This window comes from Tamandua tetradactyla, chromosome 12 (genome assembly GCF_023851605.1).
Source record: "Tamandua tetradactyla isolate mTamTet1 chromosome 12, mTamTet1.pri, whole genome shotgun sequence".
Taxonomy (NCBI): Eukaryota; Metazoa; Chordata; class Mammalia; order Pilosa; family Myrmecophagidae; genus Tamandua; species Tamandua tetradactyla.
Genome location: NC_135338.1, coordinates 96,459,790 through 96,486,477, shown reverse-complemented (window position 1 = coordinate 96,486,477; position 26,688 = coordinate 96,459,790). Strand labels below are relative to the sequence as shown.

Below are 26,688 nucleotides of genomic sequence, written 5' to 3'. Positions count from 1 at the left end.
AATCACTCAGTTCCTCCTGAAGGACACCAACCCCAGGGTGGCCAACAGTTCACTCATGTACCTCTTCCTTTCAAAATTTTAAAAGAATTAAAAACTGCTTGTGCTCAATATGGAACTTCATCCCTGTACAATGTTGGATTGTTAAAGGGATTAGTGCAGTCTGAAAGATTAATTCCATGGGATTGAGAAATGCTTGCTCGTGCTGCCTTGACTGCCTCACAATTTTTACAGTGGAAAATATGTTTGCTTGATGAGGCCAATCAACAGGCTGCTAGAAATGCTAATGCCCAACCTCCGGCTCCTGTTGCAGCAGACAAAATTATGGGAACTGGGCATTGGGCAGGAATAGGGGCTCAATTGCAATTCCCTGATGTGGCTGTTGTCCAAATGTGTCTTGCTTGCATTCTGGCACGGGAGCAAATTACTCCTCCTGAGACAGTTCTCCCTCTTTTGTGAAAATATTACAAGGGAATGATGAAACTTACATAGACTTCATAGCCCATTTGGGAGATAATTTAGACAAGTCTGTAGCACACCCAGAATTGAGGGATTTGTTATTGCAAAGACTTGCCCTTGACAATGCTAATTCTGAATGTGAAAAGGCCTTACGACCTCTGAAGGCTGCAGGAGTCCATCTAGAAGATTATCTTAGATGCTGCAGAGACATTGGTTCAGAACCACACTGAATGCGAATGTTAGCTGAAGCTATTGCTGGAATGAACATAAAAATGTTCCCAAAAGGAAAATGTTTCAAGTGTGGAAAACCCAGATACATGAAAAAAGATTGTAAAACTGGAAATAATTCTGGAGCTCATCCCCAAACTAATAACGGTAATCTAAAAATTTGGTCAGGAGGAAACGCTCCTGGAAAATGTCCAAAATGTTATCGTTGGAGCAATCAGTGTAGGTCTCGATTTGATATTGAAGGCAATATGGTGTCGGGAAACGGGATATGGGGGCCAGCTTGGGGCCCCGGCCAAACCAATGCTGGGCGGATGCAATACCCAGTACAAACCCGCTCCGGCATTGTGTCCAATATTTGTCCCCTGCAACCAGCAGGAGTGCCGCAGTAGACTTACCTACTGTTGAAACTATTATGCTAGTCCTTGAGTCTAATCCCAAAAAGATTAAGACAGGAATATATGGCTCTATTCCTGCCCAAACAGTAGGACTCATGCTAGGAAGAAGTGGTAAAGTAGTAAGGCATTCCTACTGTTTAAGTAGTAAAGGCACCTTTGTTCATACTGGAGTCATTGATGAGGATTATACAGATGAAATTCAGATTATGATTTCAGTGCAAGGTCCCTATCAAGTTGTAGAAGGAGACCGGATTGCTCAGTTATTAATTTTACCATATTATAAAATAGGACATCCAGGAAAGAAAAGAACAGGAGGACTTAGCAGTACTGGAAAACAAGATGTACACTGGCAAGAGTTAATTACAAAAGAAAGACCCGAATGCACAATACAAATTGAAGGAAATTCCTTTAAAGGACTTGTAAATACAGGAGCAGACATTACTATTACTGCATTAAAATACTGGCTGACAAGCTGGCCTTTACAAACTCTAAGCCAGCCCTTACATGGAATAGGTATGGTTAAAACTGTGCAACAGAGTGTTAATATTTTGTCTTGTAAAGGACCTGATGGGCAAACAGGAACTGTTCAGCCTTGTTTTCGATATTGTGATAAATCTCTGGGGTAGAGACTTATTGGAAAAGTGGGAAGCATATGTCAACATCCCATTTCTAGCTCCTTCTGTAAAAACTATAATGGGCAAAATGGGATATAATCCTGTACAAGACACTGTATCTGGTTCCTCAATTTCTAACACTAGTATGTTTAATTCTGGACAAATATCTCGAAAGGGCCTTCGCTATCCAAATTTATAATTGGGGCCACTGCTGACATTACACCCCAACCCATACCTTTAATTTGGAAAACAACTGAGCCTGTGCGAGTTGAGCAGTGGCTCCTATCTAAAGAAAAATCACAGGCACTGACACAATTAGTTCAAGAACAGTTTAAAGCAGGACGTATGGAAAAGTCTCATAGCCCTTGGAATTCTCGAGCATTTGTTATAAAAAAGAAATCAGGGAAATGGAGACTGTTAACTGATTTGAGAAAAGTTTATGCTGTAATTCACCCTGTGGGGCTGTTACAACCTGGCTTACGCACACCAGTTATGATTCCTAAAAACTAGTTTATTATTGTAATAGATTTGAAAGATTTCTTCTTTACCATACCTTTGGCAGAACAAGATAAAGAGAAATTTGCTTCTACTGTGCCCACATACAATCATCAAGAACCGGTACAAAGATATCATTGGACAGTTCTTCCTCAAGACATGTTAAACAGCCCCACAATAGACCAAAGATATGTTGGATTGGCTTTGCAACCTATCCGAGACAAATACCCTGGATGACATTTTAGTGGCCATGGAACAAGAAGAACAGTTACAAATTCTTTTTCAAGGCATAGAACAAAGATTAACTAAGGTAGGATTACAAATAGCACCAGAAAAAATTCAAAAAACAGTTCCATATAAATACTTGGGCAGTATAGTAGATAAAACTACTGTTACTCCTCAGAAGGTTCAGATAAGAAAAAATCATTTGCAAACACTGAACAACTTTCAGAAATTGTTAGGAGATATTAATTGGTTACGACCCATGCTTGGAATTCCTACTTATGCCTTCCATCATTTATTTGATACTTTGAAAGGAGATCCTCAGTTAAATAGTCCAAGAAAGTTAACGATTCAAGCTGAAAAGGAATTAGAATGGCTTCAAGAACATATTCATTCAGCACAATTGCATAGAATTCAAATTGGAGTACCTGTGTGGCTTCTAATTTTTCCCTCAGAACATTCTCCCACAGGGATTTTAACACGACAAGAAGCTATACTGGAATGGATATTTTTACCTCATTCTACCCAGAAAAAGTTAACAACATATATAGATAAAATGGGATTGTTACTATTTAATGGTTGACTAAGCCTTTGACAGTTGTGCGGTCAAGATCCAGTAAAAAGGGCGGGGCACGGTGGCTCAGTGGCAGTGTTCTCACCTGCCATGCCGGAGACCTGGGTTCGGTTTCCGGTGCCTGCCCATGTGGAAAAAAAAAAAAAGATCCAGTAAAAATCGTAATTCCTCTTCCCAAACAGCAAACTAAAAGTGCATACCAAACTAGTTTAAATTGGCAAACAGGTCTTGCTGATTATATAAATGAAACTGATAATCATTATCTTAAGACAAAATTATTTCAATTTTTAAGGCTTACTACTTGGATTCTGCCTAGAATAATCAGTGACTCACTCTTAAGTAATGCTGATACCTAGTTTACAGATGCCAATAAATCAGGAAAAGCTGGATATTATGGACCAGATACAAAAGTATGGGACACCAGGTGTACTTCAATACAAAAAGCAATTAGCAGCAATCATTCAACTAATAAGAGATCAACCGGAATCGCTCAATATTGTAGTGGATTCACAATATTCTGTTACTGCCACTTGTAATATTAATATGGTAACGTTGAATACTAATGAGTCAGAATTAAGCCAATTGCTTAAACAATTACAAGATGCTATTCAACAGTGCATCCATAAAATTTTTATCGTTCACATTTGATCTCATACCCATTTACCTGACACATTGTCATAAGGTAATGATAAAATTAATAAATTATTAATTGGAACTGTGGGAGCTTCTAAATGGCATAATCTTATTGCAATTCCAAAATTTTACAACAAAAATTTCACTTATCTCGTGCCCAACAGGTTATTCAACGTTGTCCAACTTGTGGTCCCTTACACTCTATCCCATTCATATCTGGAGTAAATCCGTGAGGATTACAACCAAATGAAATCTGGCAAATTGATGCCACACACGTCCCTTCATTCAGGAAACTAGCTTATGTTCATATTTCTATTGATACTTTTTCTGGATATCTTGTAGCTTCCCTATTGGCAGGAGAAACCACATGATATGTTATTGAACATTTTCTTGAGTGCTTCAGTCATATGGGAGTTCCCAAACAAATAAAAACAGAAAATGGGCCAGTATATATTTCCAAAAAGGTACATACATTTTTTCAGTCTTGGAATGTTAAACATGTAACTGGCACCCTTATAACCGTCAAGAACAAGCTATCATTGAATGAACACATCAAACATTCAAACAACAATTATTAAAACAGAAAGGGGAAAAGAGAGAGATTTTTCTCCCTTGGATATTAGTGCAATCAGGCCATGTTAACTTGAAATTTTTTTAATATCTGGGGTAATGGCCCAGAGACAGCAGCTAAAAGGCATTGGGCACAAACATCGAATAAAACCTTTTTGGAACAATGTGTATGGTGGAAAGACTTAGAAACAAATACATGGAAACCTGGATGGGTCAAGGTGTGGGGTAAAGAATATGCTTGTATTTCTGCAGATGATGGACAGCCATTGTTCTGGGTCCCTTCTAGAAGAATCAGCCGAAATATGAGCAAGAAACCACAGAAGAGGGGCTCAGACAAAATAAACGCCCCTGTGGAAGAAATGGAGAAACTAAGCTTGAAAAACCAACGTGTGGTAATGCCCCACACCCAACAAGCTAAGCTGCCTTCATGGAGGCAATTGAAAAAACTGATGCAAGAGGCCAAAAAGACTCTTAAGGAATCAGGTAAGGAAAGAAACACACTTCATGTGCTCCTTGCTTTGGTGACCATGGCTGAACTATCCGTAACTCACCTTGTGATGCATTTTAATAAGCATTGGAGTAAATTGATGTTGCTTGTCATCTTTGCAACTGTATTAAACATACGTATGACTAAGGCTGAAAATTATACTTATTGGGCATATGTACCTAATCCTCCACTGTTAAGACCTGTCACATGGCAAGATAATTCTGTAGCTGTCTATATCAATGATTCAGCTCCTCTTCCTGGTCCGGCTGACTCTTGTCTCCCTTACTTCTGAAAGGAGGAAGGAAAAAAAAAACATTATTTCTACAATGGCATTTCAAGGTTTTACCTTTATGTCTCTCCAGCCATAATAATACTCCTTGTTTGAAATTGGAACTTTGAAGATGGCTAGGTTAGCTGTGGAAGACAGTTTGGCGGGTCCTCAGGAACTTAAGTATAGAATTGCCACATGGCCTGGCAATACCATTGCTAGGTATCTACTCAGGGGACATGAGGGCAAGGACACAAATGGACATTTGCACACCAATGTTTATAGCAGCATTGTTTGCAATTGCTAAGACATGGAAATAACCCAAGTGTCCATCACCAGACAAGTGGCTAAACAAGCTGTGGTATACACATACGATGGAAAAATATGCAGCTGTAAGACAGAATAAAGTTATCAAGTATGTAACAACATGGATGGACCTTGAGGACATTATGCTGAGTGAGATTAGCCAGAAACAAAAGGACAAATACTGTATGGTCTCACTGATATGGACTAACATTAATGAATGAACTTGGAGAATTTCAGTTAAGAACAGAGGTCATCAGGAGATAGAAATAGGGTAGATATTGCGTAATTGGAACTGAAGTGATACAGATTGTGCAACGGGACTGATTACAAAAATTTGGAAATGGATAGCACAATACTACCTAACTGTGACACAATAATGTTAGGACACTGAATGAAGCTGAATGTGAGAATGATAGAGGGAGGAGGCCTGGGGGTACAAATGAAACTATGTTCCTAATGAGCTGCCTTTATGTAAAAATTCATATACATGGACATCTGAGTCAGAGCATATTCACCGGGTGCAATGCCAGGCTGAACAGAAGTCAGTATCGCTGACGGTTCCTATGGAATTGTAAGGGGTTGGCTCCTACGGGGTACGCAATGCACAACTGCAGTTCTGACTCGAAGTGTTCGGTCAAGTTACCTTGGTATACTCTGAATAATTATTCTACTGAGATTTATACCAATGCTACAAATAAAATCTTGTGGCATGGGATGGGAATGGTAGCCCCGGCCCCTTTTGTTAACTCAGGTCCTCGACAAATGGCGATCTGGAAATTAGCCATGAGTTTAGCCCCTATTCATATTTGGAAAGGAAATTATTCATTAACAAATTTAACCTATCTCTTAAATTTAAAATTGATCAAACTGGTTATATTCAAGCTTGTGTGGTTAATCCTTATGTTATTTTAGCAGGAACAATTGCTTTTATTTCATCCTCGTCAGAAATACAATGTTCTGATTGCCAATTATTTACCTGTCTTAATTCTCCTATTTCTAAAAATCAAACTTTTCTTCTTTTAAGAAGGCATCTTGGAATATGGATTCCTGTCAATCAGACTCGACCTTGGGAATCATCCCCAGACATGCATATTTTACTTAAAACTATGTGCTTTAAATTTAAATTAAATTAAAATTAATTAAAATTTAATCTGTGCATAAAAGAACCAAACGTTTTATTGGTACTGTAACTATGGTGACCCTGGGAATTATAGGCCTCACAGCCACGGCTGCAGTGGCAGGAGAGGCCTTGACACAGGAATGCAAACCACAGAATACATACTGAAATGGCATGAAAATGCAAGTAAGATCTGAAGTCGTCAAATAAAAATTGATAGAGAAGTCAATACTTGGCTCAATGATCTTAAATAATGAGTAGTGATATCAGGAGATGAAGTACAATGTCTTAAACTGCAATTACACCTTCTGTGTGATTGGACTGTTACTTCTTTTTGTGTTTCTCCCTATTTGTGTAATCAATCTGAAACTCCACGGGAGAAAGTAAAAAGGCATTTATTGGGACATCAGGATAATTTTACTTCAGACATTAATGAACTTGTATCCAAAGTGCTAGAAATGCGAAAGAATGTTCCTCATGTTATGAAAGAAACTGAGGTAATGAAACAAGCTTTTACCCTGTCATCTTGGATTAAAATAATTGGAGGGTCTACTGTAAGTATTATTATAATATTATTTCTTATTTTTCTCTTTTTTGTATTTAGTCTGGAGGTTCATCCAACGAAAACATCTTGACAACAAAATGAGAACTGGGTGGGCCACGGTGGCTCAGCAGGTAAGAGTACTTGCCTGCCATGCCCGAGGACCCGGGTTCGATTCCCGGTGCCTGCCCATGTTAAAAAAAAAAAAAAAAAAAGGACGGTTTCCACACATGTTGTGGTATGAATCAATAATTTGTTCTTTTTTATTTGAATTCTATTCCATTATATGGAAGTATCACAATTTGTTTATTGATTCATCTGTTGATGGATATTTAGAATATTAAGGTTGTTTCCAGGTTTGGGCAACTACAAATAAAGATATTGTGAACCTTCAAAAAAAAAAACAAATCCATCCAAACATAAAAAAAAAAAGAGAACTGCTGCTTTGACCTCTGTCATGCTTGTTTGCAGAAATTAAAAGGGGGAGATATTGAGACCAGCCGTAAGGACTCTGGAAGTTGGCTGACAGCCGAGGACATGAGGCACTGGCACACCGTGCCCTGCTAATGCGGCAAATGGAAGAAGCAAATGTTCTCAAGGATGCTGGCTCCAAAGTCTGAGGAGGTCCAAAGGGAACATTCTGATAAGAAATAAACAGTTCATGAAATAAGAAACTAGGAACCAAGTTTTGTAGCTTTACTGACATGACAGATATTACAAAAAATCTTGCCTTTGATTACACTCTCTAAAGCAGTCCCCATGTAAGAACACAACGGATCTGTGGACATCAGTATATTGGGCGCTCTTGCTCCCGATGAGCTCGAGTCCCCTGACCCCACTTAACCACCTTCTCGTGTCTGTCGTTTCTTAATCTTGCGTGGCGCCCCTTCTTCTCCCCTGTTCTCCAGGGAACTCCCGGCCCTCTAGGAGAGGATCTTTCCTTGCCTCTTCCAGTTTCTGGAGTTGGCCTGCCATCCTTGGTGTTCCTTGCATGTGGCTGCATCACTCCACTCTCTACCTCCGTCTTCACGTGGACTTCTCCCTTCTGTGGCTGTGTGGCTGTGTGCTCTCTTAGAAGGATGCCAGCCATTGGATGAGGGCTCACTCTAAACCAGTAGGGCTTCATCTTAACTAATTATACTGGACAAAGACCCTATTTCCACATTCACAGGCAGCTGAGGTTGGGATGTCAACATATCTTTTTTGAGGGACACAATTCAACCCGCAACACCCCTCTCATTCCATCTCCCCCCATCGATCCCTGGAAGGGTCTGAAGATGGAGGAGGGGAGAAGATGGAGCAAAGAGAGTGAAAGAGGAGACCACACCCTCCTTCCTCACTGCGGGTCCCCAGGCAGGATGGGGGAGAGGAGAAGCTTTGAATTGACTATGAGATTGAAGTTTTGCTATAGACACCTCTGGACTTGTAGATCCTTGCAAGGCAATTTTAACTTAAAAAATGGGACTTTTTCTTACAATTAAAAGTAACCAGAAAGCCCTGGAAACTTCCTGAGCTTCAGGGGCATAAAAAGGGCCATATGACATGATTGATTTGAGGCAACAATGGGAGAAAAATGGGGGAAAAGTGGCCGTGCTTGTCGGTGCTCAGCCTGGTCACTGAATGAGGTGCTTGTGGAAGGGCCGCCCATTGGGCACTGGAGGTGGCTCGGCCTGCACAGAGCTTGTCCTGTCTGGGGCACGGAGAGAAGTGTGGGGCTGCATCTTTTCCTTGTCACATCGTGGGAGGAGGCTCTGGAGTCCATGTGGTGACCCAGTTTTCTGCCTCTGTCTGAACGACATGAGCTCTGATTATAGGAGGTGTGAGGGCTCTAAATGACTGTAAAGTACTTTTCAATCAGACAGAAAATAGGTGGGAAATGCATTTCCGTTAATGCCCCAATTATCCCAGTCCCAACAGGACAAAAAATGTGCTTTTGCCTGTTCCCAGGGTTGAGGCTGTCAGGAGGTACTTGTTGTCCTCTCCTGGACGCAGCTTCTTGCTGAGAAGGCTGAAGCAGGGGTCTTGCCCTGGGCTGCAGTTCAGCCACCCCTTTTAGAGCCCTGCTCCTCAGAGGTAGGGCCCCCACAGGCCCAGGGCATCTCTGAGGGAGCTGGGGCCTGTACAGCCAGACTCCTGAAAGGAACTCCAGGTCAGCTGGTAAAATACTCCCTGCAGCAGCCTCGGGGCTAGTTGCCTTCCCTCTGACTCAAAATGGCAGCTGTGTCTCCTAAACCTCTCTTGAAGGGGTCTGTCCCATCAGTCTTGACTGTTGCTGTTTGGTCGGACTCTCATCTCCACCTGGACTTCTGCTGTGGTCTCTGATGGGCCTCCTGCTTCCAGGCTTTTGGCCTTTGAGCCTCCATCCCAGGGCCGCAGAGTGGTCTCCCTAAAGCACACATCCACGTCCACCTAAAGCACATATCCACCCGTGCTCTGACCCTCCCTAAAGCCTTTCAAGGACCCCCACTGGCCATAGGTACAGAGGGGCCCCTAGTGCCTGGCTGAGGGGGGCCCTTCTGATGTTCCCAGACCTCCCGGACCACAGGTGACGGGCTGCCCCTCTCTCTTCCTTACCCCAGCTGCAGTCCACCCATGCCTTCTCCATTTCTCTCCTAAATACCTCTCCACCCACTTCCCCCACTGTTGCTGGCTTCTCCAGCATCTTGCCTAGCCCTCTGTATTGGTTTCCTGGGGCTGCTATAACAAATCGCCACAACTGGGGCCTTAAACCAACAGAGAGTTATTCTCTCAGCTCTGGAGGTCAGAAGTCCAAAATCAGCTTTCTTTGGGGGCTCCAGGGAAGAATCCTTCCTTGGTTCATCCAGCTTTTGGTGGCCACTGACATTTCTTGGCTTGTGACCCCATCACTTCAATCTCTGCCTCTGGTCACACAGCCTTCTCTTCTGCGAAGTCAAATCTCCTCTCCTGTGAAGTCGAATCTCCCCTCAGCCTCCCTCTTATAAGGATACCTATGACTGCATTTAGGGCTCACCAGAATAACCCAGGGTTCTCTCTCCATCTCAAGATCCTTAACTTAATCACAACCGCAAAGCCCCTGTTTCCATATAAGGTCACATTCACAGGTTCCAAGGATTAGGACCTGGTATCTTCGAGGCCATTATTTCCCTGATATAACCCTGTCTATGAGGCTGACTGAATAGATGTGCTATTCCTTCACTCCACTCTTCGCTCCTGCCATCCTCTTCCAGAAACACCCCATCACACCTCATGCCCCCACATTCACCTCGTAACTTACTCTTATTTTGAGCTGAGGTGTCACCTTCTCTGTGAAGTGTTCCTTGATATCTCTTCTCATCACACACACACACGCGCGTGCACACACACACAGCACCCTGCGGTATTCCAGGTGAGTTTTTCTGAATTTCTCTCCTGACTAGAATGTCACCTGCTGAGGGTAGTTACCAGGTGTCATACAGCTTGTATCTGACAGATGTTTAAGGGAAGTTTTCTAGTTTGCTTGATGCCGGAATGCACTATACCAGAAACAGAATGGCTTTTAAAAAGGGGAATTTAATAAGTTGGAAGTTTACAGTTCTAAAGCTGTGAAAATGCCCAAATTAAAGCAAGGCAATAAAATGTCCAATCTAAGGCATCCAGGGAAAGATACCTTGGTTCAAGAAGATTGGTGATGTTCAGGGTTTCTCTCTCAGCTGGAAAGGCACATGGTGAACATGGCCACATCTGTTAGCTTTCCTTCCATGAAACAAGAGTCTCATGAAGCTCCCCCACGGGTGTCTTCCTTCTTCATCTCCAAAGGTCTCTGGCTGTGTGGGCTCTCATGGTTCTCCTGGCTCTGTGCTCTCTTCAAAATGTTTCCTCTTTTAAAGGATTCTAGTAAACTAATCAAGACCTATCTGGAATGGGTGGGGCCACATCTCCATGGAGATAATCTAATCAAAATATTCCGACCCACATTATTGAATAGGGATTAAGGGTTGCTTCTGCAAGATTGGCTAGGATTAAAACATGGCTCTTCTAGGGCACATAATCCTTTCTAACTAACCGGCACAGGAAGAAAGGAGGGAAGGAGGTGAGATCTGTTTGGGGATAGACCCTTGAATCATTTGGCTTTTTAATTTAATTTTTGGCTGCAAGTTGTTAACAATCTGGTTTAATTTATAGCTGAGTGGATTTACGGGAGTAGGAGGTTGGGTGATTGGCTTCTACCAGAGTTCTGAGTAGGATGATGATAAAGTAATGGTAACAATAATCTCAGCAGCCGCAGCAGCTGCAGCAGCAGCAAGCTGGGCATGGCTCTGTATTCACCACACATTCCCAGCCAGTGCCTGCAGGAAGGAGCCCAAGGCGCAGGGAGAGATGGCAGCTGCCTCCTCAGAAGCGTGGATGAGGAGCAGGAGGGCGGGCCGGGCAGTGCCACCCTGGATGAACACGGCTGCACGTGGGCAGCTCGCAGCGATCTTAGCGAATCCAACCCCATGGAGGGGGCGGAGCTGAAGGTCAGAGAGATGCAGTCATGTCCCCAAGGTCCCTCACTGCAGTGTGGGTTTACACCCAGGACTGTCGGACCCCAAAGCCTAGGCCGGAAGAGATGGGCAGCCAGGGCGGGAGGGCCAGGAGTGGAAAATGGTTTGGATTTCTAGGGTCACCCAATCCCAGGGCTCCCTCCCAATGTGGCCTTGTGCGTCAGACTGAGCTTCTTCCCGGCCAGGAACAGGCTGCAGGCATCTCATCCTCGGATGCCAGAGCCGGGTCCCACTCCACCTCTGCATGGCCCTGATGGGGAAAAGGTCTGATGAGAGAGGGGACTGCTTATGCTGGGACTAGAGAAGGTGTTCCATCCCCTCCGGCCGAGTCCCCTGACCCCGCGCTGCCCCTTAGGTGACATTTCTTTCCAGTCCACACATCTGAGGCAGTTGAGCAGCCACGGGGCACTATGGAAACGGGGTGCCCTGCTCGGTATGACCCCTCCTTTCAGCCAAGCCTCTGACGCAGCATCCGAGCATTCTGGCAAGACTGACAAGCAGAGCACGTGTCCAATTTAATTTGAACCCGGGCAGGCAGAGGGGAGAAGCCAGATTAATTACTAGAACACATTTTAGAGCCACGTTGGATGTCTTTCTCCAAGTTATGGACCACCAGGACGGGTGGCAGGTGTTACAGGGTCCGAGTGCGTCAAAAAGTATGTTAAAAAATGTTGCATGCATATTTCAGCAGATAATTTACATATTCCATGACTCTGCAGCTTTTAGATATTTTTAGAAAATAGTCTAAAACAAATTAGTTCACTGATTTGAATAAGTGACAACATGTCCATGGTGCCCACTTCTAAAGGTGCCCACGGTAAGAAGTTAAGTCTTCCAGCTGCTCCCAGCCCTCCTCCACTCCCTGCAGTGACCACTCTTGGGTATGTCTTTCCTGATAGTCACAACACATACAAACATATCTCCTTTGCTTCAAAAACTAGCAACTGTATGAGACACATTGTTCTCCCTCAGTTTTTACTTTGCGGTACATCTTGGTTTGTTTCAGGACTGATAATATTCCTTTATATGGTGTATTAGGGTTCTCGTAGAGAAACAGAATCAACAGGGAACCCTTGCAAATATAAAATTTATCAAAGAGTCTCACATAACCATGGGAATGCAGAGTCCAAAATCTGTAGGGCAGGCTGTGAAGCCAACGACTCTGATGGAGGGTCTGGATGAACTCCACAGGAGAGGCTCACCAGCTGAAGCAGGAATAGAACACGCCTCTTCTGAATCCTCCTTAAAAGGCGCCCTGTGATTAGATTAAGCATCACTTATTGCAGAAGACACTCCCCTTTGGCTGATTACAAATGGAATCAGCTGTGGATGCAGCCGATGTGATCATGATCTAATTCTATGAAATGTCCTCATTGCAACAGACAGGCCAGCACTTGCCCAACCAGACAAACAGGTACCAAAACTTGGCCAAGTTGACACATGAACCTGACCATGACATATGGATAGAGCATAATTTCTTTAATTAGCTCCCTGTTGGTGCACAGTTAGGTCATCTTGGGAATATCTTTGCATACTTGGGACACATATGAAGGAATATCCATAGCTGCATTGTCTAATACGGTTGTCATCAGTCACGTGTAATTATTTATATTTAAATTAATTCAAATTAGATCATTTAAAATTCAGTTCCTCAGCCACACTAGCCACACTTCAAGTGCTCAGCAGCCACATGCGGCTGGTGGCTACCACATCAGCAGTGTAGACAGAGAGCACTCCTGCCACACAGGAGGTTCTCCTGGGCTGTACTGCTTTATATGATAAATCCCTAGAAGTGAAACCATGAAGCCAAAGCTTCTGTGCATCTTAAATGTTGATAGAAAATGCCAGCTTTCCCTCTGGAGAGGCTGTTCTGATTTGTATCTTCCCCTATAAAAATTGAGGGAGAGCTCATTTATTTCAGAACAACTGTATGGAATGTCGGGCAAAACAGAAAAGCTCCTCGTGTACTGATTCTAAGGACATCCTTCCCCTTGTTGGTGCACACACTGTCCTGTAGACACAGCTGTTCCCAACTTACAGCGGCCACACCTGTCACAGGGCATCCCGTGCCACTGCCTCCCGCCACCCCCCTGAGACCTGCTTCTCCCAGCTCAGTCTCGTCTCCTCTCCCTGATGTCCGGGGCTCCTCCACACCGTCTCGTCGCCCGCCATGTCTCAAGGGAAGTGCCGTCACCAGAAGACTCAGCCTCCTTGTCCTCACTACCCTCTCTAAGAGGCATCGTGACCCAGGTGCCAAATCTGATGGGCATTTTTCAGTCCTCATCTTGCATGCTGATCTCTCAGCAGGGCTGGACACTTTGCTGCTTCTTTCTTGAAGTGCATGCTCCTTTTGGCTTCCAAGATGCCATGTTCTCTCGGTTTTCCTCCTGTCTCTCTTCCTGCTCCATCTTGTCCTCCTCACAGCATTTAAAGACTTGGTCTTCTTTCCCTCTCTGTACTGTTCCCTGAGAAATCTTATCCTCAACCATGGCTTTGGTCAGGATCTGTACATTTGAGGAATGATGGTAAAGCATTTTAATGATCATTTCTTTGATTACGAGTAAGATAGAGCATCCTTACGTGTTTCTGGCCTTTTGTATTCCTTCCTTTATAAATGCAGGTTAGAAGCTGAGGGACAAGTTCCAACCTCCTGGCTGTGACATGGCTTTGTCCTCAGCCCGTGCCTGGCACTTCCAGGGCTCTATACCCTCTTAGCATCTTCATCCTCATGGCTCCTTCATCCATAGTCACATTGGGCAGCCCCAGCCCACAGCCTGCATTCTTCTCTAGGACTCTTGTAACCTCTCTCTTTCCTCTGAAGTCCCTAGAACTTAATCCTACTGGAAAGAGACAGCCTCTTATCATTGTTTTCCCAACAGTCTTTCTTTTTCCTGGTCTAACTCTGCACATCTCCTGCCCGGTGGCAGGGATAGATGTCAGCATTCTCCCAACTTCCTATCCCCTTATGGGATATTCTCTACTCCCTCCACTCAACAGGCATTCACTTTTGAAGTTCAGGCTGTTGCTTCCCTCTTTTTTTACTCCTATACTTCTCCCTCACTTGGGGCCACTCTGCTTTGTTTACAGACTTTCATTCTTCCACATACTTTGTCTCTGTTCCTTTCCCTGGTACCCACTTTGGGACTGCCACATCAAGTCTGATGGCTTCCTTTGTCCTCATCTCATAATTACTTGACTTTAACCTCAGTGGCTTTTATTTCCACTCATTTTACACTTTTTTTTTACATGGCAGGCACCAGGAATCGAACCCGGGTCTCTGGTATGGTAGGTGAGAATTCTGCCACTGAGCCACCGTCGCACCGCCCTCCACTCATTTTAGACTCCTGTATACCAGTTCATCTCCTATAAATGAGCTATCTCTAAAATCTCTAACTACAAATTCCTTCCTGTCATACTCTTCTACATTCCCATCCCCTGGTCTCCATCACATCTGCCAAACTTATTCTCTACCCTTGGTGTGACCTCAAGTTTTTTGACCCCTTCCTTTTTCTTTTACTTTGCCAACAAAGCCACATCCAGTAACCTGAGGAAACTTGGGCTATGCTGTTTTGCCAATTTCCAACCCTGGGGATGCCCATTCACCTATCTGGTTGTCTCACATGCCACACTCTCCATGAAGCTTCCCTTTCCATCCCTTAAAAAGATGGGGGTCCCTCTTGCACTCAAACACCAGTAACAGCTATGCCTCTTGTATGCAAGGTCAATCAGACGGTTCCACCTGTCTAGGCTCCTTAGACTGTGGGTTCCAGAAGAGTGACAGTGCCATATCTCCACTCTCCCGTATCTCTGCCTAGCCTCTGGGTTTGTGGAATAACCCATTGTTCAGTTTAATTGAATGGATAATTTCTGCTCTGGCAGTGATCCTGAGTCATTTTGGATAAATACCCGGATTAAATAAGCAATGTGCCTTTCTAAATTAGAAAAAGATGAGTAGAGAAAAAGAATAAAGGAGCCTTGGGGGAGGTATATAAAATTATTTTCTTAAAATACACATGTAAGAGCCAGGTTGCAGCAGAGGCAGATTGGAAAATGTTTTTTTCTAATATGCTGAGTGATATTCTGCCATCAGCCAGGTACTCTGGTGTTAAACAGGTTTATTTTGGCAGTGATTTTACATCTTGGTGTCAGGTGATGGCCTTGGCTGAAAGGAAAGAAATTGTGTTTGTAGAAAGAGGAGTTTCCCTTATGTTGCCAGCCGTGTGCTCCCAGCTTTGAGCTGGTAGAAGCAAAGCTGCAGATGCATCCATAGAAATAGTCTGAGGCCCTGATGCCAGGAAACAAGGAACCATGTCACACCAGCTGATGCCAACACACTACTTGCATAAAAACTTGGGACCTAAATGCTAAGTTCTGCCTTTCTCTGTCTTGGGGGAAGTGCTAGGACACATTCTACCTATTTTCTCAGGACTGAGAGAACTATTGCTAAGAAGGGCTTATAGCAGCAGAGGACCGGGCATCCAGCATTTTAGCAAATAACTGCCTTAAGTGATCAGCTTTTGGTGAAGGTGCTAGGATTTGACTTAGAGGCCAAGTTTAAACCATTAAGAAATAATACAATTGAAGAAAGCACACGTTTTACTGGCCACTCAGAGTCTGGGGAAAACAGTGTGCATAGAGAGTGCACAATTAATCAGTTTGCATTTTCCAGCATGCCTTAGAAATGATGCACACCCCTGGTTCCTGGGGGCTATGCCAGGCACCCATTTCTGGGCCAAAGACAACTGATCTTTTAGAGTTCTTGGTGTCTTATCTGTGCTTGTAAGCTCTCAGGGCTCCTGTGTCGGATTCTCCCTTCAAAGCCCTATCGAGAGTAAAAGAACACATTCTAAAACTAGTTTACCAAGGGTCTCTTACAGGAAACACAGAAACTCTGTTTACTATTTCCCACGGGCTCCTCCAGATCCATTCTCTGTTCCACTCTGCAGCCTGGATGCTGACCCTTGAGGACCATGGCACCCAGCTCCCTTGCCCTGTGCTTCCTGTTGGGTTCTGCCAATAGGGAAACCAGGACCAGATCAGAGGGTTGGTGCAGTCAAGGCACTGATTCCTTCTCCCTCTCTGCCAGGCCCTGGTTTGGGCAGAGGCTGCATTCTTCTGTGGCTGCAGTTCCTGCCGGGTGCCCCCACCTCCTCAGCATTTGTCTTGCAGGTTCTGGTAACTGTTCCTTCCCTTGCTCCTTTAGGTCCAGGGTGGTGCTGGCTTCCTGCTCTTGCTACAACTTGCGTGTCCCACCATCTGTTTGTTCCCTTAATCCTGACCAGAACACAGTAAGGAACGTTCATTAGCTTCTCTTAGACCCTTTGAGAGGTCTGTCACCTGCTCGGACCCTGGCTGATACACTGTTTAATTGCTCCAGACCCTGTGCCCACTCTGGTAAAGGTCAACTCACGTCAAATCACAAAAAATAATTCTCAAGAGCCCAATGTTTTTTTAAAATCCATTGTGTTTGCATGCAGTTTTATGGTGAAATAATATAACTCCTGCCAGCACTGGCATTAACACATGTAACCACTTGGGTTTCTTTAGTCACTAGTCTCAAGTTAACTTTCACAGGCTCAGCTACAGATCAAAGAGAAAGCAGTAGGGAGATTTTTCCTTCTAAACTCACATGTCTGGGTTCATTGGCTTCTCCCACTCTCTTAACCTCTTGCCTGGTTAAAAGGGCATTTATCAATTCAATTATATTGAGTTCAAGCAAATCAGAGGGCTTAGCTGGTTCAGCACTGAAGTGAACCCACGGTCCCCTGCCCATTTGGCCAGCAGACCCTTCTGCAGATGCCAGCCTGGGAGGACCGGTGCTTGGTGGACACGCACCATTCTTTCACCCTCCGGTGAGGCTCACAGCCCTGCCCTTCTTTGGTCTATGCAGAGAGATCTTTTCTGTTGGGTCTCTAGAGCCTACACCTTTGGCTTCTGTTCCAAAAAGTTGCTGAGGTACTCAGGGCCCAGATGCCCCACTGACTGAGCCACCAGTCCTGCCCAAGCCCAGCTGGGTTCCACACCAACCTCCTCTTTTGTACTTATGTGTCGTGTCTGCTGTTCCTCTAAAAGGAAATATCCTAAACTGATCCAGAATGAAGCAACTTATTTGGCATTTGGGCTCTACTCCATCCAGTCCATTCATCCACTCTATCATCTCGAAGACCCTTGGTTTTATACAACTCCCCACTTTAGGTCACCCAATTTTGAGTGCTGGGTCTGCTGAAGCCCACCGAGTATGTTAAAAGATGAATGCCACTTTCTGTGAGGAATCGCGTGTACTCTTAGCACATGTGAAGTGTAAGTGACCTTCCTGCAGTGTTAGAAATAATGTCAAATACGCCCTCTGATGGTGACATGTTCTAAACCTAAAATGTACCAGAAGGAGGGAAAACGCTTTCAATTTGGGGCTAAATTGCAAGCCGTTAATAAAAAAAGGTGTTATGATGAGCTTTGGAAACCTCAGTTTCAAAAGAAATAACTGAACACAGAGGAAGATATTTGATAAACAGCAGCTCACATTTGTATTTTAAACCTTCCATTTAGAGTTTCACCTCAATTCACAATGTTTTTCAGGAAGGGGGAATTACTGTTCTCAAATACACAGATTGCAATAATAGAGACATTCTCTAATTTTTTTCAGAGCAGAGGTAGCATTTACTTTTTGGGAGTACAGGTCACAGTGGCCTCTGCAGCCCCACCTCCTGTCTCATTCCAGGAACACACTGATCTCGAGTCAAAAGGCAAGCAAAGGCCACGTGAGGAGGCAAAGCGCTCTCCTTGCTGCCTGAGCTCATCTCCAACAAGCCCTCTCCTGGGAGACAGCTCGCAGGACGACTTCTGTGAGGTCCAACTGGGAGAGGCCTGAGGGAGGTCCAAGCGCAGGGTCCTTCCCATCACAGCCTCCGGGCCTTCCTGGGGCGGCAGCCGTTGTGCGGAACGGGCGTGCTGTCTGTGATTGAGACCACCTCCAGTCCCCCTAAGGTCAGTCCCTTGATGGCAGACTGGAAGGAGCAGAAGGGACAGGAGAATGGCTCAGAGAGGGGTGGGGGCGGAGTAGAGGGGGTGAAGGGGAGTCAAGGAGGCTCGCTGGCTCCAATACCTACAATCCCAATCCTATTCTATTCTCACCAAGGTCCTCCACCCCTACCCTTTCAGAAACTCCCAATGCTGCCACCTCCTACTGTGTTTTCCAATCCAGGAACCAAGGCTACTTGTAAACCTCAGCACCCTGTAAGCATCCTCCTCCTGCACTCTCACCTGTGCTGTTTCCTCTGCCAGGAATCTTCTCTCCTCCTCTTTCACCTGGCTAATATCTTGCTATTTTTGAAAAGTCAAAAGCGATGTCTTCAGGGAAGCTTTCCTGACCTCCCAGCTGGGTCATGCCTGCCCTTGTGGGTTCCTAGCACCCTGGGCACATGCTTTAGCCCTGCACTGCTGGTTACAGGAACAACAGAAAGTAACTTCAGGCCCTCATGGAAACCACTATAGGGCCCTTCACTATTTTCTCTGTGCTCACACCCCATTTGTCTCACTAACTCAAGAGTAACTACATACTTTGTGGAGAATCATGATCACTTACCATGCGCCCTGGCCCCAGACCTTTCACCACAACTCGAATGTGGGTCACACCCTTCGCTGTAGCTTTCTGGAGAGAAGTAGCAGGTGGTTAGTGCCCAGAGAGAGAACCACTGCACCATGTTTCTTTCTGCTGCCACCTGGAGCAACAGGCCTATGAGTGCCAGGGAAATGGCACCTATATGGATATGAGGAGGTGGGAGACAGGGGAGGGTAAAAGTAGATTGGGGTCCCTTGTAGTCCATGACAGGACTGCCACCTAATGGAGCTTTCTAAATATCGCTCAGCTGTTTCCCAGGTGGGTACAGGCAGAACTGCAGACCACGATGGGACGCCTGGGGCGTCAAGGCTGAGCTGAAACACCCACTTAAAATGATAAGAGAAAAGTGTTCTCTTCAGTTTTTTCATCTCCAGTTATCAAGCTTCTTTTCTTGATTATAAAGGCAATTCATATAGAAAGTTTGGAAAATACACAGGTCACTCATAACCCACCATGCTGAAGCCACAGTTACACTGATGCATTTCTCTTCATGGTAATCAGTCCACTGAAGGACATTTAGAACATTTCCTTTTTTGATGATGAATACATAGCAATGAATACCTTTGGGCAGAGAGCTTTGTGTGAAGGTCAAGGTTTTCCCTCAGGCAACACTTTGGCATGGCATGAGTATCTGAAACACCTGTGCCACAAGAAAGTGCAAAACACAGCTGGGCTCAGATCTGGGAACCGAATGAGGCTGCGTGGCTGAGCAAGTCACAGACTCTCACTTTTAACTGGCTTCTGGAAATGTGGATTATACTGACAGGCTGTTGAGGATTCATGAAAATGAATAAATAGTCTGGCACATAATAGATGCTTGATGAATCTACCAATAGTAGCACACTGTCAATTTGCTTCTAGCGAGGTCTGTAACAGTTCACAGTTGGACTGGTATGATATGAGACTGTCCCGCCAACTAGAGTATTATCAGGCCTCATCTCCATTCCACTGGCTCTTCAACAGAGAGGATTCTGGTTCTAAAACCTTCAGTACTCAAGCTCTTACCTCTCCTAGAATGAACCGACAAGTGCTTCACTTCTAACTAAGTGGAGGGAAAGAGAAGAGAAGCCTTTTTCACACAGACCTCTTCAAACCACGCCCAATGTCAGGGCATCTAACCAGGCCTGGCAAATAAAGCACTGCTTCTGAACAGCTAGCAGCAGTGTCATCAAGGGCGTTCTGTCACAGGAATCCTCCTTCACAGTGACGACCACGCGTCAGTGGCGCACGTCAGAGGGAGCAGAGAGGACACACACTCACCGCCGCTGCAGCTATGCCTGTCGTCTGCGCCGCGATGCCTGTGCCCTTCTTGGCATTCCGAAAGCCCTCCGTGCCACAGGAAGCACGGGCAAGTGGCTGGTTAGTGGCAGAGACCACCTGGATCAGCGTGCTGGGAGAAGAAGAGGAGGAAAGTGGGACGTAACTAGTGTTCAAGGAAATAGGAGCAAAACTAAATACTAATCAGCCCAAGTGGGAAAGAAAAAGAAAGTCAGCAGCTTTCACACTGAGGTTTTTAGAGGAATGTTTTTTGAATTCCTACAGCATTTCATCCTTGTCATACATTCTAACCTGAAACCACAGTCTTGAACTGTTCTCTAAATTGCTTCATGGACGGGCTGTAACCAAACCCTGATCCCATCTCCAAGTGGGGGCCGGCCTGCAAAGTGGTCGTTAGTGTCAGCCAGCACATGTGGGAACTCTCTCTCGCGCCTGGTTGTAAGCCACGAGAGCGTGCCTGTCCTCTCACACTGTAAACTCATCGTTCGCTTTTAGCCTTACAAGGCAGAGGTCAGTGCACAGTGGCCCCAAGGTGAGTACTTCAAAGGGACAGCATTTACTTGGAGGTGTACATTTTGGTCAGTTTGTTAATAAATCATATATTCCTAACTCATCTCTCATCTTACTTTATATCACCCATCCCCTCTCTCACAGTGCTCATTCCACAGCAACACCCGAACGATGCCTTTGTGATGGGACCATCTGGCCCTAAAATACTCTCTCCAATTCTTGAGGAGAACCAGGACATACTACCCCCAAGGAAAACAAAGGACTCTTATAACTATGATACTTTCAACCTATTTCACATTTTCATGAAATCTGAGTAAATTTTACAAAGATAAAAGGTAGCTTCCTCAAGCAAGATGGAGTGAGCCCGGGGGTTTTCTACACTAGCCTCATCATGCAGGACACAGCATCCAGACTTCCACTCCAAGGAGGGTATCCAGGGCCAGTCCTGACCTCCCTGGTGAAGGGGAAAGAAGCCCACCCCAGACCCACCCGGTGCCTCCTGCTTACTTGTTGTAGGATGCTTTAATATGTGCAATGGGGATCTCCTCAAATTTCTTTCCTGCCCACCTCAGAGAGCATTCCTCACCTGGAATTGGAGGATAAATGCTGCAATTAGAAGAAATGTTTATTTTAAATTGCCCTGGAGAAGAGAATTTAATTCATACCGCTATCCTCCCTATTTCCCCTCCCACAGCCCCACTGTCCTTTCTAGTATAATTATATCCCTATTTTCAGGCCCTCTATATGTTACTCTTTTGTAACTTTAAAAATATAATCATACTGCTATTTCTTGTTTCACCCATTATGGACTCCCTACTTTATAAGAAACAGACAAAATAATTTTAATACTCATAATATCATTGCTATAAAAATAATTCAGAATCCTTTAAAATAAGAATCTGCAAACTTTTCAGTAATGAGCCAGACAGTAAGTATTTTTAGGCTTTGCCAGCCTTACAGGTTCTGCTGCAACTACTCAATTCTGCCACTGTAGTATGAAAACAGCCATACACTATACATGCTTGTACCCCCACAGACACTTGAAATACAATGGATTCTGTTTTAGAAACACACTTCTCTGGGCACTGTCTTCTTTCTAGTCCTGCCTGCTTTCCAAGAGGTATTTTTAAAAACAAAACAAGAAAATATCACAGTGATAGTCAAAAATTAACCAAAATATCCTCTCCTGCTAGGCCTAACCTTAGAGATGATTTAGAACCTCAACAGGCCACTGGCTTAACAGCCTATGTGCACAGGTGGAAAGTGGATGAGTTGAGTCTTGACATTTAGATTTAAAATATAAACATTTCCCCATTGATAATTTCCCCTATTGACCTGGGGTCCAAGAACTTAGGCCTACTAAAGTCTGCATCTAATCATGTAATGGTTTTTATTCAATTTAACAAAGTGTTTCAACTAGGAAGAATTTGGGGGCTTGAACCAACCATTTCATTGAAGGCTCAGAAGAGACCTCCTAAGCCCAGTGTAGGAAGGAATAAATAGTTCACCCCAAGAAACATGAGGGAAAGGAAAGACAAAGCTTCCTGAACTGGCCTGCTGCCTCTCCGCACTCATCTGTGCACCAGGGGGCTGCAGACCGGGGCCAGCAAACACAGCATCTTCTGAACAGCCGGAGAACTGAGGATGGACGCACTTCCCCAGTGCTCAGGGCCGACTTCTGCTCGTGCACTTCAGGCTTCAGAATTTTCTGATTTTGGACAGACTAAGTGGAACCGGCCCTGACATAAATGTGGCAGATGCCAGAATCTGGGCTGGTTAAGCTCTAGTTTTATTTCCAAATAGAGAGGATCCTGCCTCATAGGTCTTCAATCCATTTTCTAATTGCTGCTAGAGAGAATTTTTAAAAATGCAGATGAATGCAGAAAAATGCAAAGACTATAGCTCCTGGGTCACTGTCACTCAGCACTCTCCTGCCATAACTGCTGGTGATCTCTTGTCCTCCTTTCCTCTAGTGATTCTATGTCCTCTATCCTGCCTTGGCTACTTTCTCGGTGGTCACACCTTGCCCTGGTCATTACCAATAAATACCTGAAAACCCCCTGTGGTAGTTAGGTTCAGGTGTCAACTTGGTCAGGTGATGATGCCCCATTGTTCTGTTTCTGTGGACTTCAATCACCAACATGTGAAATCTACCTATGCTTTAACAAACAAGAACATCCCTCATAACTTGGTTTCAAGCATCACACTCGGTGGCCCTCACTTCCTGGCACATCTATTCCCCCCTTCTACTTCCCACAGCCAGGTCCTTTCAATCCCATGGGGACCATCAATCCACTGATCCTACCACCTGTTCACTCTCCCTCACACTCCTCATGGCCATGTCTTACCTAGAGGAAATTGCATGGGAAACTGTGACTCATTAGAATCACACCCCCAATTCTCCGACCCCTTTCGCTTCATTGTACTCTACTGGCAACCCCCTAACCTGGTTAGGGCCAACTCCCCAGCCACTCTGGCTTGTGTCTGCATAGCTGGCTAGAAATGAACACAGCCAGCTGACTGGTCTCTATAGCAGGGTTACTTAATTCCAGCACCACTGACATCTTGGGCTAGAAAATTCTTGGTGGTAGGGGGCTGTCCTGTAACATTGCGTAGTGTTTAACAGCACCTCTGGCTTCCTCCAACTAGATGCCAGAAGCGCCCCCACCCCACTGAGACAACCAAAAAATGTTTCCAGACATTGCTTCAAAGTACTCTGGGGAACAAAACGGCTGCAGGCTGAGAACCTCTGCTCTATCTTAGTGACTTCTAACATCAAGGGGGCCCACGGTACTGTCTGGCAGTCACACTGCATCTCCCTCATTCACTTATCTTCCCGTTCTCCTAGATGATTATTTTATGCTTTCCTTTGCCCCCTCCAACCTTCAGCTCCTTGCTACTTCCTCACCGCTAGCTGATGACCTTCACAGAGAAATAGAAGCAATCAGAATTCTCTCCCGCTCCCTCAAACAAACACGTGGGCCCACATCTTTCTGCCTGCTCTCCTCGTACAGCGGTGGCTGGCTGTGCTCCACTTGCTCTCGAGGCCAGGACTCCAGCAGTTCTCACAAAGAACATCTTATTCTTTCCCCTTTCCTGCATCATTCCCATCGGCAAACTTGCTGCTATTTCCCCAACCCCTAAACAAAATTTTCTTTTGTTAACCTACTTCCCTATTTCTTTATTCTCCCTTACAACAGAACCCTTTAAGGAACTGTTCCTTCCTGTCTTTTTCTAGTCTCTCTCCGAGCCACTCCAATCACTTTAGTCCCCACCACTCCACCAAAACTGCGTAGATGAGGCCACCACTCAACTCCACATTGTTAACTCTAATGAGTGATCCTCAGCCAGCCTACCAGACCTATCATATCAGCAGCACTCAACACAGCTGATCCCTCTTCCTCTAGAAATACATTTAAAAAATAGAAACCTGAAAGTTTCTTCTTTGTCTCTTTTGCTGGTTCTCCCTTATCTCCTTGATCTCTAACTGTTGGAAGCCTCCAGCATTCATCCATGGATCTCTTCTCTTCTTGACTTATACTTACTGTCTTGATAATCTCATCCAGTCTCACGGGATTAAGTATCACATACTGATGAGGTTTCCCAAATGTATAGCTCCAGCCCTGATCTCCATTTCTAATAGCCTTCCTTTTATCTCCACTTAGATGTTAATTAAGCATCCTGAATTTAACTCAATCAAACCCAAACTCCTGGAGTTTTCCTTCACTCTTCTTTTCTCACTCCTTACATTAACAATGCCTCTTGGCTCTACCATTACAATGTATCAGTCTGGCCTTTTACACACCTCTGATGCTACAACCCAGGTCCAAGCCACTGTCATTTCTTTCCCTCATTATTTCAGTGGTTTTCTGACTGTTTAAGACTACTCTTAGCTTCTATCCCTGCTCCCATAAGGTTTCATATCAACACAGCAGCCAAAGGGAGTTTTTCAAACTGTAATCAACATTATCAACCTCCTACTCAAAACTCTCCAATGGCTTCCCATCTCATTCAGAAAAAAAGCTGAAGTCCTCACCATTGCCTGTGAAGCCATATGGAACGTGCTGTGTGTGCTCCCCACTTTCCACTCTTCCTGCCCCCCAATCTCCTACTGTTTTTACCCCTCACTCCTCATTGGCCTCTTGCTGATCCTCATAAACACTAGACACCTGATCATCTGCTCTATGCCTGTGTTTTATTTGCTTTCCATTTATTGCCCCCGACCTCTGCTAGAATTTAAGTTCTACAAAGGCAGGGATTTTTGTCTGTCGGGTCACTGATGCATCCCAAGCACCACGAACAGTGCTGACATCGGTTAATGAGTGACTACTACAGAATCTTGGTTTAAACTACTTCAGCAGTTTCCCCTGTAGGGAACAGTGAAAAGCCTCGGTGTGACAGACAAACATTCTGATTCTTTCCTGTTTTGCAGCCTCATCTGCCATGAGTGCCCCGGCTTATCCTGAGCATCACACACAGCAAGAGGAAAACATGTTCTTTCATCCTACATGCCTTGGCACAATCTGTTAGCTTGACTTAAGGTGATATCTTTTGTCTTGTTCAGCTACACTCTCATTCAATTCCATTCTTAGCTTCATATTTTCTTCCCTATAGTTTTGCTTGATTCCCTCAGGAGTGAGACACTCATTCTTTCATATTTCCATGTTTCCACCTCTTACCTCATCAATATGATTAAACAGATTATGGTGTAGGTATGTTAGTCTTCACTGGTAGACTATGAACTACTCATGATTAGGAATGATCTTTCTTACTTGTATTCTTAGCACCTAGTAGGGTGTCTGGCACATAGTAGGCTCTCAGTAAATGTTTGCTAAATGAATGTAAATTACATCTAGCGTAGAAGTAGTGGCAGCGGTGGGAGGTAAAGTGCCAGGACTGAGCGCAAAAAGCCACCCTACCTTGGACTCTAAGAATTCCAGAATAATCTGCTCTACAGCATAGCCAACCCCCACCCCATTCCACCCCAATTTTGTGTCCGAGATAGGGAAGGCTGTTAGTCTGACACAACTTTTATCCTAAAAGTAAGGAAAGCCGATATTGTACACCCTGACATTCATTCATTTAGCAAATGTTCACTGAGCATCTACTTTGCTCCAGGGCGCACCTCCTTTAATTCTCACAAAAACCTCGTTCGGCATTATCCCCACTTTCAGCTGAGGTTCAGATGTTAAGCTGCAAAACGTCACACGATGGCAAGGGGCCGACGCGGGAATTCACTGGTTCCCTCGACTCTGGAGGGTGGCGGGCAAGTCCCGGAGCGCGGGTCCTCCGGGGCCGGCTAAGCGGCGCTCACCTGAAGCTGCCGCGGTTCGGAGCCGCCGCCTTCTCCTCCGCGTCCGGCTTCGCCGCTGCGTCTCGCGGCTGCTGGGCGCCGGTGTGGACCGTCTGGACCGGAACCCCGGCCACGATCCTGCGAGGAAGGAAAGCTCGGTGAGGTCCGGGTCTAAGGCCACCGGAGCCCAGGTGGCTCACGGGACTAGAGCAGGGGCATCGGTCTGGGAGTGGTCGTGGGCTCGGAGGGCCAGTCATTCTTACCCGGTAGACCGTGGGCAAACCCATGACTTCAAGAGCCAAAATCTTGCGGTCCTTACGGCCTGCATGTTTTGAATTGACCCCAACCGTCTCCCGTCCACGGCGTCCGCGGAAGCTGGCAAAGCTGTAGGGGAGCCAGCACCATGCGCGCCTGTGGAGGCGGGTACAGAGGAAAAATAATCAGATTCTTCCTGAAAAACCTCTTCAAAGGCATTTGTTCCTATTAGTTGACATAGAAAATTTATTTTAGGTTGAGTTTTGGAATTTTTTTCTTTTTTTCTAACGTCGTTAACGTGACGACGAATCTTCGTCCACCCC

The 26,688-nt window shown here is 45.0% G+C and overlaps 2 protein-coding genes across 5 annotated transcripts in view; one reads left to right on the top strand and one right to left on the bottom strand.

The window, feature by feature from the left end:
• Positions 1-7,040, top strand: part of DET1 (DET1 partner of COP1 E3 ubiquitin ligase) — a 61,739-nt gene extending 54,699 nt beyond the window's left edge. For 2 of the 4 annotated variants that reach the window (XR_013160732.1, XM_077124150.1), the window contains one exon: positions 6,970-7,040. Coding sequence is in view for 1 of the 4 variants with exons in the window: in XM_077124150.1 (XP_076980265.1) it covers positions 6,970-7,000 (31 nt within the window). In the remaining 3 variants the exon portion in view is untranslated. Of the gene's footprint in view, positions 1-2,255; positions 2,499-4,439; positions 4,671-6,969 lie in introns of all 4 variants that reach the window. The other 2 variants (XR_013160733.1, XR_013160731.1) reach the window with 2 other exon arrangements.
• MRPS11 (mitochondrial ribosomal protein S11) lies at positions 639-26,497 on the bottom strand. The gene is made up of 6 exons (XM_077124155.1): positions 26,374-26,497; positions 26,132-26,248; positions 21,325-21,423; positions 20,290-20,419; positions 18,994-19,059; positions 639-18,415 (listed from the first exon to the last, which is right to left on the bottom strand). Exons 1-6 carry the CDS (start codon positions 26,436-26,438, stop codon positions 18,308-18,310), a joined length of 585 nt encoding a protein of 194 aa, XP_076980270.1. The 5' UTR covers positions 26,439-26,497; the 3' UTR covers positions 639-18,307.
• Positions 26,498-26,688: the final 191 nt, after the last annotated feature.

Excerpts from the sequence above, each read along its gene's own strand:
- MRPS11 (XM_077124155.1), bottom strand. The coding sequence starts at position 26,438 with ATGCAGGCCGTAAGGACCGCAAGATTTTGGCTCTTGAAGTCATGGGTT. Across the intron at positions 26,249-26,373 it reads GTTTGCCCACGGTCTACCGG|GATCGTGGCCGGGGTTCCGG; the intron begins GTAAGAATGACT and ends CCTTCCTCGCAG. Across the intron at positions 18,416-18,993 it reads GTCTGGGGCCAGGGCGCATG|TCTGCCATCAAGGGACTGAC; the intron begins GTAAGTGATCAT and ends TGCTCCTTCCAG.